This window comes from Sander lucioperca, chromosome 3, assembly GCF_008315115.2.
Source record: "Sander lucioperca isolate FBNREF2018 chromosome 3, SLUC_FBN_1.2, whole genome shotgun sequence".
Taxonomy (NCBI): domain Eukaryota; kingdom Metazoa; phylum Chordata; class Actinopteri; order Perciformes; family Percidae; genus Sander; species Sander lucioperca.
This window is the reverse complement of record NC_050175.1, coordinates 20,060,619-20,077,996: the sequence shown is the minus strand read 5'-3', so window position 1 is coordinate 20,077,996 and position 17,378 is coordinate 20,060,619. Positions and strand designations below refer to the sequence as shown.

Here is a 17,378-nt window from a genome sequence, read left to right as displayed (position 1 = left end):
TTACTGTTTTAATTGCTCTAAAATGAATGTCCCTTTATTAATGGCCCACACGTACACACACGCCTTTACCTAGTCAACAGTGACCTCTACTGGTATTACATGTTAACAGCAGATCATAGGATTACTAATCAACAATAAAGTTATCTTACAATAATTTTGATGGGTTGATTCCATTAAGCTTCCTCATTCTGTAGTGACAGAAAGCCATGCATACATTTAAACACAATATATATAATAAGAACATTCGTACGTCTGTTGTGTGTATGTGGTGTTATGTCAGTATTTTTGCAGTGTTATTGCGTCAAATTAAATGATAATGAAACCATGATGTGTCGGTTTTGATGAAGTCTCTCCACATGTTGCACAATAGCGTCATATAATAAGTCATAGTACCAGCAGTATTTATACTTAACGTTACTTAACTGTGAAACTCAACCTACCAGTGAGCATAACATAACTTTTTATTCGTCAACCAGACATTCTGTTGTTGGATAAGAGCCTATGGATAAGAGCCCGACCACACGCGCCAACAGCCCATAACAACGACGAGCACGTGCTTTCTGATGGGCAGTTTAACTTTACAGTGACAAACTTCTTTTAAACGTATGCTAACGCTACAACACAGTACAAAACACATTCATGAGTTCGTTTTGTTCTCTTTTCGTGATGATTAATTCTGTTGGCGATCTGCTTTGTCACGCTTCCTTGTTTATGTTTTTTTCGGAGCCGCAAGATTTGTTTCCACCCTCGCTGAGCCTGTTTGGCCACCGCGCTGACCTATGGGAAATGTAGTTCCAAAAGTTCGGTGACGGTTTTGCGCTGCGTGTCCAGCTACAACACTAAAAAACTACATTCCCCGTCTACATTCGGCTTTACAGTGATGTTAACGGTTAACCTGGGCTGGGGCATATACAACTCTGGAGCTCACTGTAAACAGCTGCTTCGTCGTTGAGCACAAAACACAAGTAAGTTAAGTCATTTTTCCTTGTTTTTAAAAAGTTAGTAATGTTAAAAGGCTGCTTAAGATAACGTTTTCAATACGGCACTAAGTGTTCCGATGATGCTCAGAGAGGCGACGTTAATAACTAGCCTGTTAAGTTAACTAGCTAGCTGCGAGCCAACTGTTAAATGTCAGTATTTAATGTTACAGGCGAAGCTAATGTTAGCTACAGTTAACACTTGCAGCGTCAACCGTTGTTATCTCTGTTGTTCAGGCTGTTTTTATTGTCAGGCCGCATATGGCATCATTGTAAGCTGCTACTGTTGTCTGCCACCGATGGAGGTCGCTTTTTACATCTGTTTGTTTGTTTCATACACATGTAGCTATTTAATTTATTATTATTATTATTATTATTATTATTGTTATTTATTTCTAAAACAACCAGGTGTGACTCATAGTTAATGTAACTACAGTATCTATATACATCTGTGGCACATTTGCATTCAAAACAAACCAAAAGTTGTCTCCAGTGAGGGGTACTTTCCAGTACACAAAGTTAAACAGTTGCAGTCTACCTTATCTGCTTAATCAGATAGCTACACCAGCAGTCTACTGGTGTACACCTGATTCAGAATTAGATGTTTAGTTTCATTATTTGTTGTTAGTGTGACACCACACAAATAACATGCAGGTTTAACCCATTTTTTTTTATTTATTTTTTTTAATCAAATCAATACAGTAAATTAGTAGCATATGCTTGTATCAGGTTCCTGCTTTTTAATGCCTTTATAGCACTTAACATATATGACCATCTAGTACACCCCAAGAAACGCAAAGGTGTATTTGTATAGCACACTTTCAGGCTTATTATTGTATTTCATATCTTGATTATTTACTATAAGATCGTTTTGTTTCTGTTTAAAACTGAAGATTCATCACACTATATTCACCTTGCCACACAGTGATCTACTTTATCTTTTTCCACACAACATGCTGTCTCCAGTGTTTGACCTACTTATCTCCTCTAGATCCCTGCATATTGCTGACAACTGACAGAAATGTCAGAGACGTCAAGTGATGCAGAGTCGTCCTGTGGCTGGACCATTATCAGTAATGAGGTATAAATCTTTTTTATTTAGTTCCTAATCCCAGCTATTTCTTAGTTGTATTTTTTTTGACATTTTAAGGTGGCAGCAAGGAGAGACGTGTATTATGAATAATGTCTGTGAAGGAAAATTAAGATACAATTACCAAATCACAGGATCAAGAGAATCTCAGTTGATTATCTCAAACATACAAGTTAATCACAACTTTCAGCAAAATTGTTGAACAATTTCTTCCCAACTCATTCATTGAATTGTTGAGACAACTTTTGTATAGTTTTATATTAGATTGTAATCAAATATTTAAGACATACACTGATGTTACAGCACAAACTGGCAATAAACATTACCACATAACAAAATAAAATCCCATAAAAGGAGACAATCAGCATCCCCCTAGAATGAACTGCAGCAACTTGTATGCAAAAAAACTCTTTTTATTACTGAAATCCAACCTGGGGCATTAGTGGTCAAATAGTGTTTTTGCACATAAAAAAAAGCTGTGGTTGTGCAATTAAAAACTGAATAAAATAGCCAGTAACTCAGTACTACACATATACACTGGCTATTTCTTCCATCATGCCCAGTTTTAATGAATATTGTTTTTACAGGGCTCAGATATCGAGACGTTGGGATTGGAGGCTGCAGTGGAATATGGAGCTGAGCTGTTAGAGCACCCTTCATTGGAGGAAGCAGAGCTGCGGGATAAACAGGCTTCAGCATCTAACTGTAAAGTCCTCATACAGTATTATTGGGTTTTTTTTTCGACCTGAGTTTAACAATAGCAGATGTATCAGTAATATTAACTGTTAATTATGTTAGTATGACAGTATAAGAATAAAAATGGTTTTATTTTGGTACATTGAGTGTTTATGCACATACAGGAATATAAGGCATTAATAAAAGTGAGAATTACCAAATCCCATATGAATGCCAGTTCGCAACATCGACTTTGTAAGACATCTAAAAGTCACACCGTAGCCAAATTCTTCTCTCTAATTTAATCAACTTTTTAAATTATCCGTTTTTTATGATGTGCACTCTTTTTACATCTTGTACCTTGTTTTGTTGTGTTTTTGTTGAGCTGTTTATCCTTTGAAAATTATTTATTTTAAAAGGAAATATTAATTATGATTAGAGCTGAAACAACTAATCAATTCAGTGATCAGTTAATTGACAGAAAATCTATCGGCAACTATCATGTTATTAATTAACTTAAGTCAGATATTTTTTAAGTATAAATGCCCAAAACTGATTGTTTTCAGTTTCTCAAATCTAATTATTTGCTGATTAATGTTGTATGACATTAAACTGACATCTTTTTCTGTTTCTTTCATCTGTTGTTTGAATATGTCAACTTCGACTTTGCGATTGGCATTTTGTATTACTTACATTTTATAGACCAAACAATTAATCAAGAAAGTAATCAACAGATGAATCCATAAGAGTGGTCGCTAAGACTAGAAAAGCGCTATATAAATGCAGTTCATTAACCATAATTCACACATTTATTTTAATTTGTATTTATTATATTTTCAGCTCAGTGTGTTGCAGAGTCACTTGATGAAACTCTGGAAGAACAAACCATAGATGAGACACTGTGTGCTTCAGAGGTGAGAACACTATAAACATTACCTGAAGGGTGTTCTTTAAATAATCCAGATGCTGTTCCCTCTTGCCTTCAATCTTCAATATATTGTATCTTGTCCAGGCCGGAGACACCCCAGGGAAACAGCATGCGACTGTGTTGTCCTCCAGCGATCACTCGGACATTGTGACTCTTGGAGACTTAAAGGAGGACGAGCATGCTGATGCGGAAGAAGAGGTGGCAACAAACAAGGAGTTTTACCTCGGAACGTCCTGCAGTAGCCAGTACGCCTTCACTGCTGCAGAGGCTGGTAGGGCTGCAGCACCACACACACACCGACACACTGAACTGTCCTGATGGTTTTAATTTACACCAACAGCCAAAGAGTCAACATAGAGAAATTAGACACATCAACACAAACTTTTCTCTTCTGCCTGTTTTCTACCTTGCCAAAGCAGGTTTGATGTTGAGTCACTGGAAACTTCCACAAAGTCTCATGAACTTAGGCTACAGTCTGAGAAGTCAGCTCACTGGAGGCCGCTCTTTCCCAGGTGGCCTGATTGAAACTTGAGTGAATCTAATACTGTATGATGCTAAGCTTGTCAGCAACGCACAGAACTAATCCTGATCCTGAACCTGATTCTGATCAGTTTCTTACAAGAACACACGCTCTTTAATGATGTTAGGCAGCTATACTTATTAAAAGCATGTTCAACCACATATGAAAAAAAAGTTTTTCACAGGTGTGCATGTGTGGGTCTTTGTACAGTAGGTCTGGCTACCTTAGAATAGAAGTGCAGTTCATATCATGAATGTAGTGATATTAAAATGATGGTGGAATTCAGTCAGTCTAAGAATTGTGAACAGATAATAATATGCAGCCATACGCTATGACTTTGTTTAATATCTGTGTGACTGAGCAGATTTATGGTGTGAATTTCTGTGTGCATTTTCCTTTTTGATGAACTGAGGTAACAAGCAGCAACACGTTTGTTTCAAAAAATCCATTGCAAGGAATTTAGGAGCACTATAACATTTGTTTCTTTGCTTAAACGGATGGTTTGACATTTTGGGAAGTACGCTTACTCGCTTTCATGCAGAGAGCCGAATAAATCTCATTAGTGTGAAGCTACAGCCAGCAGCAGGTTAGCTTAGTTTAGCACAAAGACTGAAAAGAGGCCAGAACAGCTAGTCTCGCTCTGTCCAAAGGTAACAAAATCTACCAGCACTCTAAAGCTTATTAATTAACACATTATATCTTATTTGTTTAATCCATACAAAAACCAACGTGTAAAAACAACAAGTTGCAACGTTACGGGGGTTCTGTGCTGAATGTGTTCAAAAACATTTCACAAACACAAAAATGAATCAAGAATTTGCAACAGTATTGTTCAGCATTTGTGAATCAGCTAATCATAATCTGCAATATTTGTTACCCGCATGATTAACCTCACTTACACGTGATTTCTGAGTTATTTTTGTGTGTACCTCTTTTTTTTTTCCACCATATAATCACTGTAGCCATAACTTTGTGTATTTTTACTGTAGTTTTCCCAGTGCAGCAGCCTACATTGACAAACTCAAGCAGCAGCGAGGATGAGGCAGGTCGAAGCGCCAGCACTGTTGTCCGAAGACGAAGGTTGAGGAAGAATACCACAAGCATCGTCACAGAGCCTGAGGAGGAGGTGCTGGAGTCCGGCCAGAGTGAGGAAGAGGGGGAGGAGGAGGTCAAAGAACAGACGCAGCAGCAGCAGGAGGAGGAGGCAGAAATTAGAAGTCTGGATGTCCGAATGCAAGGCCGGGCTAGCAGCATCCTCAACAGCTGTATCCTGATCGCCCTCGTCGTAGCCATCAGTATGGGCTTCGGCCACTTCTATGGTGAGAAGTTCCCTGCAGAACTGGAACATTTTACTGACCTTCTTGTAAACGCAGAAGTAGGCTGTAGTTCTTCCTGCCTCCAACTGTGTCACTGTCACGCCAAATGACGGCACTGGATGCAGGAAGAACAGAATTTGTCGCTGCAAACTTTTCAGTCAATATAGCATGCACTGAGGAATTTATAGCTTCAGACAACTTCACCATCAACACTGATTGGACATCCACATAAAAGGTGGCAAATTGCTGCATTTAAGTCTGGTTTTAGTTCAAGTTAAGTCAATGTTATTATAGCCCAATATCACAAATCACAAATTTGCCTCAGAGGGCTTTACAATCTGTACAGCATACAACACCCTCTGTCTTTTGACCCTTGCATCAGATAAGGTAAAAAAAAATACTTTAACGGGCAAAAAAAAGTTGTGTACAGAACAGACTGGCATTATGAAATTAGAGAGAGCGAGAGAGAGATTATAATAACTGCAGTATCAGTAATAATAATGTAAATATGACTAATGATGATAATAGTAGCCGCTTGTGTAAAGCAGGACCACGGCAGCAGCTGCAACCAGGATACAGGTGCTACCACGACGATCTATGGAAATTTGATGTTGTGAGGGATCTGATTCAACAACATGTTGGAGAACAATCTTTTACGAACCAGGTCAGTGACAACACAGGTCACAACTCAAGCAATAATAAGCTCATTTGTAGCAGCAATGTACATAACAATAATCCTTAACTTATTCTGTACCATGCTTTTGACTTTTGTAACTTCGGTCATGCATTATACTTATTTTTGTATTTATTTTATTCTTAAATGCTTTTTTATCCAAATAAAAGAAACCCTGCACATTCCAATGCAATGCAGTAGTCTGATCATAAATCAATAATATTTTTCATGTGTCACTTTTAATTGGTTCAACTCTGGTCATTCTTGAGGGTTGCTGTTTGTAGTGTTGTATTAGATTACATCATAGTGTAAGGTCATTATTATATCTTGCTTGCTATGTACTGAATGTAAAAGAAGTAGACAAAATATTTAGAAATAACTTAAAATATAGTCCACTACAAATACTTGAAATATAGTCAACACATAAAGAACTAAAGCACTTCTGCTCTTCTCTCAAAGTAAGTTGGTATTTACTGCAGGGCTCTTTAGTTTCATTGCATTACACAAACCAAACATATTACCAGGAGCTCATAGTCAAGTAGGCCAAAGTGTAGGTGATTTTGACAGATTTTAAGACATCAGAAAACATTGCCACAAAATAGACATTTCAATTTTGTTTTGTTCACTTACCTATTCAGGTGCCGGATGATTCTTATATTGAGTGAACATTCTGATCACCTTCAAAATGTCCCGTATAACAACGAATTTAATGGACCATAACTTGTTTCTTCCTTTTCTCACTCAGGTCCAAAGGGGTGACAATGACCTGGATGAGCTGGATGAGCAAACAGTTAGTTTGCTGCTCACAGAAGTAATTGAGAAGATAAAGACAGAGAACCAGGAGCTCAACATCAAACAGGCGCAGATTCAGGTAACTTGGAAGTCTGTGTACTGCTTTGGTAACATATTAAAAATGCAAAAGTTGTAATAAGGAAATTATATGAGTTACAAGTCAAAACAAGTCTTTTTGCATTTTATTTGACTGCTTAAATGCTGAATGATTAATCATTCAATTCAATCATCATTACTCATGTAAACCCCACTTTAAAAGCTATAACTTGTCCTCTTTTATTCCATCTTTTCCCGTAAAGGCCCAGAGAGATGACCTGGAAATGTTGCTGAAACAGAAGGCTGAGGAGAGGAATAACATTGTGTCTCTGCAGCAGAGTTTGACAGCTGAGAACCAGCTGCTGAAAACCTCCCTAGAACGTGAAGAAAAGTCCCTCTCCACCTTACAGGAGGAGCTGAGAAACCTGCGCTCTAAGATTAGAGATCTGGAGGCGATGGGAGCTGGTGCTGACTCGCTGCTGTTGGAAAACCAGAGGCTGAAAGACCAGCTGGAGAATGAGAAACAGTTGATCCGAAGCTTCCACGGCCAAAGGGGAGACATGATGGCTGAAGCGCAGACACTGAGGAAGAAGCTCGACAAGGAGAGAACGATTACAGGTGAGCTGAGGAGAAAGTTAAATGTGCTGAGAAGTCACATCCCCAGAGCTGGGAAGGAAGCTGGTCCAGAACCAGAAGAGCTCCAGTCACGTCTGATGGAGCTAGAGGAGAGACTGAGCTTCGCGCAGCAGCGCTCGGACCTGTGGGAGAGGCTGTACGTGGAAACCAAAGAAGACAGAGTTAAAGGAGACAAAGAGTCCAAAGTGAAAATAACAAAAGAGGGCATGGCAGGGAAAGTGAGAGAGACATTTGATGCTGTGAAGAACTCCACCAAGGAGTTTGTCCATCACCACAAAGAGCAGATAAAGAAAGCAAAGGAAGCCGTGAAGGAGAACCTGAGGAAGTTTTCAGATTCTGTCAAATTAACTTTCCGACACTTCAAGAATTCCGCTTCGACCGTCCTCAACAAAGCCAGAGGCTTTTATGATAAAAGACGGGATGAGAAGAACACAGAGGAGTCGTGGCAGCACAGACCCCACAAGCCTCATCACAGACACCAGCACCAATATGATGACTCGTCCCAGAACAACCACAACACTCGAAAATCAGGAGATAAAGTTCACCAAGATCGAGGTCAAGACGCCCACAAGAATGGATGCTACGGCATTTTCGACTGTGCCTACCAGGAGTCCATGAGTCTCTTCAACAAAGCCATGGACCCAATCAGAGCAGACGAATTTTACCAGCTGCTGCAGAGCTACCTGCAGCAAGAAGTCGACCACTTCCACCACTGGAAAGAGCTGGAGATGTTCGTCAACAACTTCTTCCACAACGGAGTGTTCATCCACGACCAGATGCTGTTCACAGACTTTGTCAGCAGCGTGGAAAACTATCTGACTGGCATGCACGAGTATCACGGCCTCGATGACGACGTGTTCAGAGATCTTGATGACTTTGTCTTCCGGCACTTCTTCGGAGAGGCTTACAGAAAAAGCTACGGCCCAAAGTAAGTCACAAAGTATCTTTTCTTACAAGTAGGCGTCCACCAAAATTAGGCTCAACGTTCCCAGCTAAGAGTTGGAACATCCTAATAATTTCCAAGAATTTTCCTGGAATGAAAGTCTTAATCTGATACTAATGTAGGGAAAACGGAGACTGTGTTGAATTGGTACAATTCCAATTTATTAATTGTAGTTCTAGCTAGCCTTAACCTCGAGGGCCTTAAAGTCAGTGTTCAGCTGAACATGCAAAAATGTGACGGGCAAACTGTTTAAATTGAGCTTTTCTTTCAAGGAAATGTATATTGTATCTAAGATTTGTACTAAATAACTTGAAATAAACATAGCAAGAAATCGCCCCATAAAATAAAGCATTACAGAGAACTCCTAAGTGAAGGGAAGTGGCGGGGCTGATGCATTACTATGAACGACATTGTGTTTTGTTAATACGCTCACCCAATATGTGATTGGTTGACAGGTGGCTGTTTGTTTCAGCAAATGGGAAATAAAATATTAATATATCAACACACAGGAGTGCCATAAAGGATAGATTCCATTCCTATTATTTCACCCGCCATCAAAATCTTATTTTGATGGCGGGTGAAAAAGACATTTTAAAAGTTCAATATATACTGCAGGTGCACAACCTACAGCTGACTGATTGTGAGCAGGTCTTACTGTCTCCAACTTCTCTCAGACAAAACCTCTTCTCTTCTTTAAAGTTAGTACTGAGATGTCCCTTATTTCTACTGTAGATGCTTCTCATAACTCAGTTAGGGGAAACTTGGTTGTTTTCCGAATACGGTCCCCGTTTTGTTTTTTTCATTATCATGCTGAAGCTTTAACATATTTATGAGTGTAACACACTAATATTCAGGCCATGTGTGTGTTTTTTTTTTGTGTTTGAACCACACAGCGGGCCATTTGAAAGACCCGACACAGACTCGAAGGCGAAGCACCAGCAGCGAAAGCAGCAGAGAGCCAGGTCTCGACCACACAGTGAACGCAAGTGGAGCCGATCAGGAAGAAATGCAGACGGGCACATGGCTGACGTCAAAATAGAACTGGGCCCGATGCCGTTTGATCCCAAATACTGAAAATATGTCAACGGATTTAATATTATAGCAGCAAATTCTATTTTGGGTTGTATTTAGATGCAAAGTCTCGTTTTTTTGTAAGTTTGCACAATGTTAATTTGTAATGCTACTGAACATCCTTGAGCTGTTTTGTGTTTAGTGAAGTTATTGTTATGTTTGAGTGGAAGATGTGTGTGAGAAGTATGAGTTGATTTAACATTTTACAAATGTGAAGGTAAAACGCTCTTCATTTTTGGCTAATTATGGACCTGATGAAACACATTTGATACTTCTCTTCAACCACAAAATCTACATACAATTATTGAGCGGAGAAATGTTGATTGGGAAACTTAAAAACAAAGTGGAAAATATAGACATGCCATATTTTGGATGTTTCTGTGTATAGCCATGTCGTTTTAATGTGCTGCTACAAATACATGTTTGTGTGACAGGTTGTCATTTGTTTTTAGAATTAAGATGCATTTCTAACATTCCACCTCAAGCTTGTATTAACTGGACCTGGCAGTTTTTATTTACATGTGTTGGGGAAATAATTACTGGAAAAATAATGTCACCAAATTTAGTTGTGAAAAAAAAAAAATGTTATACATTGAGACACATCTGACAATTGGTATTTCAAAAAACACATTTGAGTTTAAAATATTTATTTCAGTAGCAAATCCATATCATGTGACATTGTCATTAAGGAATAAAACTTGCCGTTGTTCCAGTGTTTGTCAGTGCCTTTCATAAATAAAGATGCTTCCTCCAACTCTTCCCTCGGGGAAATGAGTATGAAATATCTCTGCTGTCCTCACAAAGTGATTCCCTTGCAAAAACACGGAGATTTCCTACAACAAAAAACGCATATATATGTATATATAATACACATATACATACCACACATACATTTTGACAAATCCATAGATAAATTTCATTTGTGAATATCTCACCTTCTCCAAAATATTGAACAAAACCAGATGGGTCGGTAGAGAAGATTTGTATGGAAATGAAGTTCTGAGCCAGTGAAGAGGGTCGTCGTAGAACCTGTCTGCTTCATCGATGTGACCCTCCTCTCCGAGATCTGGAGGACACTCGAGAAACCTCATCTTCATCGGGCAGTGGACGTGGCTACAAAGAGAGAATACAGTCAGCAGCTGCATGTAGCATGTTGCCAAAACCACTTTTCGGCTGGCAAAATCAAAGTATAACACAAGGTAGGAAGTTCAGCCAGCCAGTATCAAGTTATTATAGTCCACACAACCCTACATTCAGAGATGGACCTTGGCACTATTTACTTTGCTCAGATATTTCCTGATATAAATAAATAAAATTCTTAATTTTATTTTGTATGTAGGCAAAGCTGCTTGTATTAAAGAGAACACTAAACACTGCTGCATTTTGGCATAATTAGCAAAAATAAATGGTTTTGTAAAAAGGTAAAACAAATCAGGTATTGCCAGGTATTTTATACTATACCCAGCCCTAAAAGCTTGTAATGTACATAAGTGTACAGTAGAGAATAAATATGTCATCTCAAGGTCCCAGCATAACAAGTGCAGAGATTTTATACAAGTTTCCTGATTTTATTTAGTTTCAGTTCTAAGCTATGGAAAATGTCCATTTACTTTAATAAGCTGTAGTCACATTTCCACAGTTTTATTTTGAAAATTGAGAACCAGAGCATCAATCTTAAGAATTTGACAGAAAAAGATTGCATGAGAGTTGTGAGTGTGCAGCTTTCCAATCCTGTCTTTGTTACCTGTAAAAAGGCGTTGAGTGGCAGGGCATGAGGAAGAGGACGTCTGGCTGCGGAGGGGTGGAGGCGCTGCCGACGTCACATAGTGTCTGGAGGTGGCTCATGACGTCCAGAGTGCCTCGCTGGTGGATCAGCCCGGTGTACAGAGCTGCAAACAGGTTGCTCACTAACAGGACGGACGCAGCAGCTCGTCGCCACGCTTTCAAATTAGCCAAAGATATCCCTGTAGTAGAAGAAGTATTAAAACACACATCTGGTTGTTCCTTATTACAAAGACATGTTAGATGTGAAATCAAAAACTTACCACAGAAGATCATACAGAAAGGCAGCACCGGATAGATGAATCTGAACTCCTTGTGAGGAAGCAAACTGAAGGAAAGGATTCAAACATGTCAGGTTTCTGCCGAGCAGACAAACATCATGACTGACCAGGACCCGTATTCATTAAACTGATAAAAGGGAAATGTTGGTCTCAAAAGATGCCCATGTGGAGTTTTTGACCACTAGCAGCGCTATGGAGCAATACTTTTATGAGTGGTTCCTGGTTATGTTTCTTTTCACGCTCAACATGCAGTCCTGCCAATGATTTGCCACTATTTAACTGATGAGGGGAGGCAGCAACGCGCCAACAACCACAGCAATGTTCCAGCAAAGGCAGTTAAGAAGAAGACTGCTATAAAGTGAATATGGATGTAAACAATAAACATAAAATAAAAACAGAAGAAGCATCTTCTGAAAAATGTTTTTGAATGACATTATTTGTCATCATTTTTGTGTTATGATTTGTTATCTGAAGCAATACAAGTAATTCAGAATCAGGTACTTTTTTGCTGCTGCTTTTTTTGTAGGTTGTCCTCTGCAGAAAGACATTTTGACAGGATGTTACACCACTTACCACCTCTAATCTTAATTTAATTTATACAATAATAATTTAATTTAATAATTTATACTGTTTATTGATCCCCAGTGGGGAAATTACAATTTACACTCTGTTTGTTAGAAATCACTACACACAGGCCTGAAATACACACACATACTTAGGACCTATTCAAGCACAAATGGAGAGATGTCAGAGTGAGTGGGCTGCCAGTGCTGGACCAGCACCCTGAGCGGTTGGGGGGGTACGGTACGGTGCCTTGCTCAAGAGCACCTGACAGTGCCCAGGAATGGCAGGAACTGGCATCTCTCCAGCTACCAACCCACACTCTGTACTTTGGTCTGTACTGGGACTTGAACCAGCGACCCTCTGGTTCCCAACCCAAGTCCCTACGGACTGAGCTACTGCCACCCCCAAAATCCCTTTTATTAGAGTGTTATTATATGAAAACATTTCACACAAAGAAAACCAACTAAAAATGAAATATGCATCTGCGAATAATCTCACTGAGAAAATTTGAGGATTTCGTTTGAAAGAAAGAAAAAGGACACCTGTGGGTTAAATCGATGTCACTAATTCTTAGAAAGTTTAAAGATACAGGCTCATCAATGTGAACCCGGACAGTTTACCTGTAGACCACGATTGTCCAAACGACCGCCGCTAACAGAATTTTGTATCTTTTGAAGGCAAGGCTGCACCCATGAAGAAAGAGCGGAAGATGCGGACCGATCACAACGGCAAACCCCTGAGTGAAGTACCAGTGCCAGGGATGAGAGCCGTAGAAATCGGCCACGCTGTTGAAGACGTTAAACTTCAGGAAGTTGAACTGCACCATGGTCCACTGAGGAGCAGAGAGAGCAACGGTTACATTTGACTTTATAAGCAGCGGTTACTGTAATCTAGGAATCACATGGATTTTATGTTTTACCTTTTCATAAAATATACAGTCGATCACTGTTGAAATCACAACAGCCAAAGCTCTGGAAATGAGGGGGGAAAAAATAGTATGCAATAAAGACTTGAGAAAGAAATATATATTCAGTTGAGGGGAGATTAAAAGTACCAACCCTATAGGAATAAAGTTATGAGTGATGAGCCTCAGTTTGTTATCTTCCTGCCAGAAATGGTACATGAGCAAAGGAAACCAGACAATCAGGGCGGTCGGTCGAACGATGACAGCTAAGGCGACCAGGGTCAAATATATTTTGCTGAAAAAACATCAACAATGTGTCTGTAAATATCTATTTCAGAGAAGAGATGAATTTAAAATGAGAAAGATGTAATAAGCCAAGACCTGCTGTGTGTTTTGGATCCAGGGAGGGGGAAGTAAAATAGAGCCAGACAAGTGATGGTGGTCTCCATGCTGTTGGTCAGAGTCCTGGTGCAGCAGTACCACGAGAACCACGAGCACATATGGCAGAAGAACTAGAGACCAAAACAAGAGCAAGACAAGTGTGTATTTTAGGTTACTAGAGAACTGAGACAGCATGAAACCTCTGGGAGATCTCAACAGATAGTTAATCACACAGTATTACGGGTGAACTCCTTACCGTCCATTGTGCAACGTCACGACTTTCCAACTTTCGGATGAGGAAGAAAAATTTGACATCTGCAAACGCAGCGAAGAGTGCTTGAATTATTCGTGGAAGCCATATCTGCAGAACCAACCAGACCAGGATTAGTGTAAAAAAGTGACTACAGGAAATATAACTGGTCAAAGACATGTCGATATAAAAGCTGTCTGGATAGAAAATATGTGAACTTGCCAGGAGTTCGACTGAGTCATAGTTCACGAAGTATAATATCTTGTATATGAATGCGAAGAAGAGTGGATAGGTGAATCCTCTTATTCCGGCCTTCCATTCCCAGGTCAGATACCCATAAGTCACACTGTTAAGGTTGGAACAGCATAAAATAATAGAATAAGAATAAAACATGGTGTACTTCCATATAGCAGGTGTCCAATCTGATGTGTTTCTTTACATGCAATTTCTTGTGAATGATCCAACAAAGTAGAAATTGATTTTTCTTCATTGCTAAATCATGCTTTCTATACGGTAGTGATGTGAAAAGTAAAGAGCCAGCCACTAGGAATTCACTGCAAAAGATACATAGTACATGGTAAATGACTCCTGTGTTCATTTTCTCTTAGCTTATTCTAGCCTTCTTAGTATTGTTGTCATTTTTAGTATTATTTTATCCGTTGCTTGATTTTGTATTGTCTGCAGCTTTCGTCTTGGCCAGGTCTCCCTTGCAAGAGAGGTTCTCAAACCTAATGGGACATACCTGGTTTAATAAAAACAAATAAAAGAGTGAAAACGGTGTGAAGAGAACCTGAAATGATTAAAGGTTACAGTCTGAGACCAATTGAACAAAGGAGAAAAAAACGTTAGAACTTATCGATTGGTCCACAATTTCGATACATCACTTTGGGATCTGAGCATTCTATTGCCGTCGACTATTATTTATCAGAAATGTATATAATATCGAGAAATTAATAGCAAATTTAACACAAAAAGAAAATGTTCCTTATCAGCGTTTACTACACTGACTGTTGCTAATAATCACAATGATAATCCACAGCAGTCCGAGTCACACAGTTGCAGGTGTTCATGTTGTCAAAGGATATTTGAAGACCATCCGATGGGAAACCTCCAGAGACTGCCAGTACTCATCAGGGACGAAGCTGGTCTGAACCAGGAAGCAGTTGATCAGTCTGAATGCCACAGAAAACACAGCAACTCTGGTTCTCAGCCTACCTGTGGAGTTAAGATAAATCACTTCATATTAGAGACATTACTAACTTATTTTGTATCATCACAGCACACCGTTGTTTGGTCTCCATTAACCCACCGTCGTTAAGAAGACGTTCATCTTCCTGCGAGTACAGTTGGGATTTTCGTTTCCTCAGTTTCACAGCTTCGACTTTATTCCCAAATTTCAGACGTGATCGGATGTTCTCCATGTGGACATTTTGTCTATCACAACACAGAACACCTGTCAGGATGTAGCTAAGTCACCTGTGACACAGTGAAGTTTAAATACACAAAATTAACGTAATATTTCTGTTGTTGGTCACGTACTAAAGGTGAACAAGCTGCACAATCCTTCCGTTTATTTAACCAACACTATTAAACGTTTACATCTTTAACTAAACGACGATTATTTCAAATGAACTTCAGTTAGGAGAGGAGTGAACCGTGATCATGTTTTAACTGCGCTTCCGCACTCATACTTACTTCCGGTGGAACGTTGTTTCCTGACTTCAAAGTAAAGGTTCTTCTACACTACAAACTACAAATGTGTGGATGCCCAGTTCGAAAAAAAAAGGGGAAGGGAAATGTTAAGAAGGACAAAATTAAACTACTCACGGTAAAAAAAAAATTATAGATACCAAAACTACCACTTCACTCACATTAGTTCATCACTATTTTTGAGAGAGAATAAATGAATTATGACTTTTAGAGTAGAATCATCACAGCATGCTAAGGTCAGAGTTTTGACTTACTAAATCAAAATAATGATACTGAATGAAAACTAAGATAGTAACGATAGGTCAAAATTTGGATACAAAACGACTTAATAAATGATAAAAAATGAAAGAAAGCAAGTACATTTTTTTGACTTACCATCTTAAAATCTTGACTTTGCAAAGTTAGTCATTTTAAATAACCATTAGTACATTTTATTTTTTTATCATCCCCTTCCGTTGTTACTTTCCATACAGTGAAAATCCTTGAATGATGTACTCAAGTCTGGTGTGTCATTTACCTCTAGTGTCGCTCAGGCTTCGCGAGCTGCCGGTCGTGGTGCTCCGTCAGTTGAGCGGTAGTTGGTGGTCTAGTTACCCCAAAATAGGTAACTGTGGGCTGGGTACAGAGCACTGCAAACTGGTGGTCGTGTTGCTCCGTCAGGTCAACGCTAGTTGGTGGTTCAATATTTACATTTATTTATTCTAGGGCTGTAACTAACGATTATTTTCATAGTCGATTAATCTGTCGATTATTTTCTCGATTAATCGATTAGTTGTTTGATCTATAAAAATGTCAAAACATGGTGATATATGTGGATCAGTGTTTCCCAAAGCCTAAGAGGACGTCCTCAAATGTCTTGTTTTGTCCAAAACTCAAAGATATTCAGTTTACTGTCACAAAGAAGAGAAGAAACTAGAAGATATTCACATTTAACAAGCTGGAATCAGAGAAATCTTATTTTATTTAATAAAAAAATGACTCAAACGATTAATCAAAATAGTTGGCGATTAATTTAATAGTTGACAACTAATCGATTCATCGTTGCACCTCTAATTTATTCATGTATTTATGTTTTTATTAATTTATGTATGTATTAATTTATTTAATATTGAATAAAATGGCATTCCATACCTCTCAGCTTGACTCTACCTCACTTTGTCAAACTCCGCTAGGTGGCGGACTTGGCATCTTTCTGCTGCTCTGTCAGAATTCAGAGTAGAAGAAGAATGCTTGCCTGCTGCTCATAGACTCCTTGGTGTCCTTGTTGTATCTTGGGATTTTACCTCTGTGTTTTTCTGTCTGTCTGTTTTGGTGATTACAGACACTTCGAATAAACTGCTTCCTCGGTGAGTTATGAATGTTACAGAGAATTGCCTGTAAACCAGCTAAGTTTTCATGTTTTTAATTGAATTCAGCTAAACGGTTAGGTAACTGTCAAGCTAGCAGATGCTCTGCCCGCATATCCGGTCAGAGATTTCCAAAGTAAGACTCGTCAAAATGTCTAATTCTCAGTGGCAAAAGTTTAAATTTTAAGGAAAGTATCACTTTTGTATTGCATACTCGTTTATGGTCATAACAATACACTATTATTGCAGTCTAATGATGACATTGAGCTCATACTGATTGATCTATTGATAACATTATCTATATCCAATGCAAATTGTTATAGATAAGTAGTATTACACCTGTCGACATTAGGTACCATCAAGCATAGTGTGTATATGCTAATAGGAGGCTAAGGATAGTACATGGAAATCTACCAAACAAAACAACATCCATGCAGCAAGTTATGCCTAAAATTTAGCAAGAACATGTAACATTCAACTTTTTTTTAAGATAATTCAATGTG

At 38.8% G+C, this 17,378-nt stretch overlaps 2 protein-coding genes across 13 annotated transcripts; one reads left to right on the top strand and one right to left on the bottom strand.

The window, feature by feature from the left end:
* Positions 1-685: 685 nt before the first annotated feature.
* ccpg1 (cell cycle progression 1) lies at positions 686-10,411 on the top strand. 8 transcript variants are annotated; one of them, XM_031314177.2, is made up of 11 exons: positions 686-965; positions 1,969-2,058; positions 2,655-2,772; positions 3,583-3,656; positions 3,755-3,941; positions 4,087-4,182; positions 5,180-5,509; positions 6,052-6,170; positions 6,934-7,050; positions 7,271-8,571; positions 9,480-10,411. In XM_031314177.2, exons 2-11 carry the CDS (start codon positions 1,999-2,001, stop codon positions 9,658-9,660), a joined length of 2,583 nt encoding a protein of 860 aa, XP_031170037.1. In that variant the 5' UTR covers positions 686-965; positions 1,969-1,998; the 3' UTR covers positions 9,661-10,411. The 8 variants fall into 8 exon arrangements, with proteins under 8 accessions (XP_031170037.1, XP_031170033.1, XP_031170036.1 ...); XM_031314173.2 differs by having other exon boundaries at positions 697-965; positions 6,925-7,050; XM_031314176.2 differs by having other exon boundaries at positions 698-965; positions 4,090-4,182; positions 6,925-7,050.
* Positions 10,288-15,513, bottom strand: pigb (phosphatidylinositol glycan anchor biosynthesis, class B). 5 transcript variants are annotated; one of them, XM_035999455.1, is made up of 13 exons: positions 15,359-15,513; positions 15,129-15,272; positions 14,905-15,034; positions 14,042-14,159; positions 13,826-13,930; positions 13,570-13,700; positions 13,343-13,483; positions 13,204-13,255; positions 12,905-13,116; positions 11,703-11,767; positions 11,402-11,621; positions 10,593-10,770; positions 10,288-10,490 (listed from the first exon to the last, which is right to left on the bottom strand). In XM_035999455.1, exons 2-13 carry the CDS (start codon positions 15,238-15,240, stop codon positions 10,377-10,379), a joined length of 1,578 nt encoding a protein of 525 aa, XP_035855348.1. In that variant the 5' UTR covers positions 15,241-15,272; positions 15,359-15,513; the 3' UTR covers positions 10,288-10,376. The 5 variants fall into 5 exon arrangements, with proteins under 5 accessions (XP_035855348.1, XP_031170043.1, XP_031170044.1 ...); XM_031314183.2 differs by having other exon boundaries at positions 15,129-15,253; positions 15,336-15,505; XM_031314184.2 differs by having other exon boundaries at positions 15,129-15,253; positions 15,359-15,505.
* Between the last annotated feature and the right edge of the window lie 1,865 nt (positions 15,514-17,378).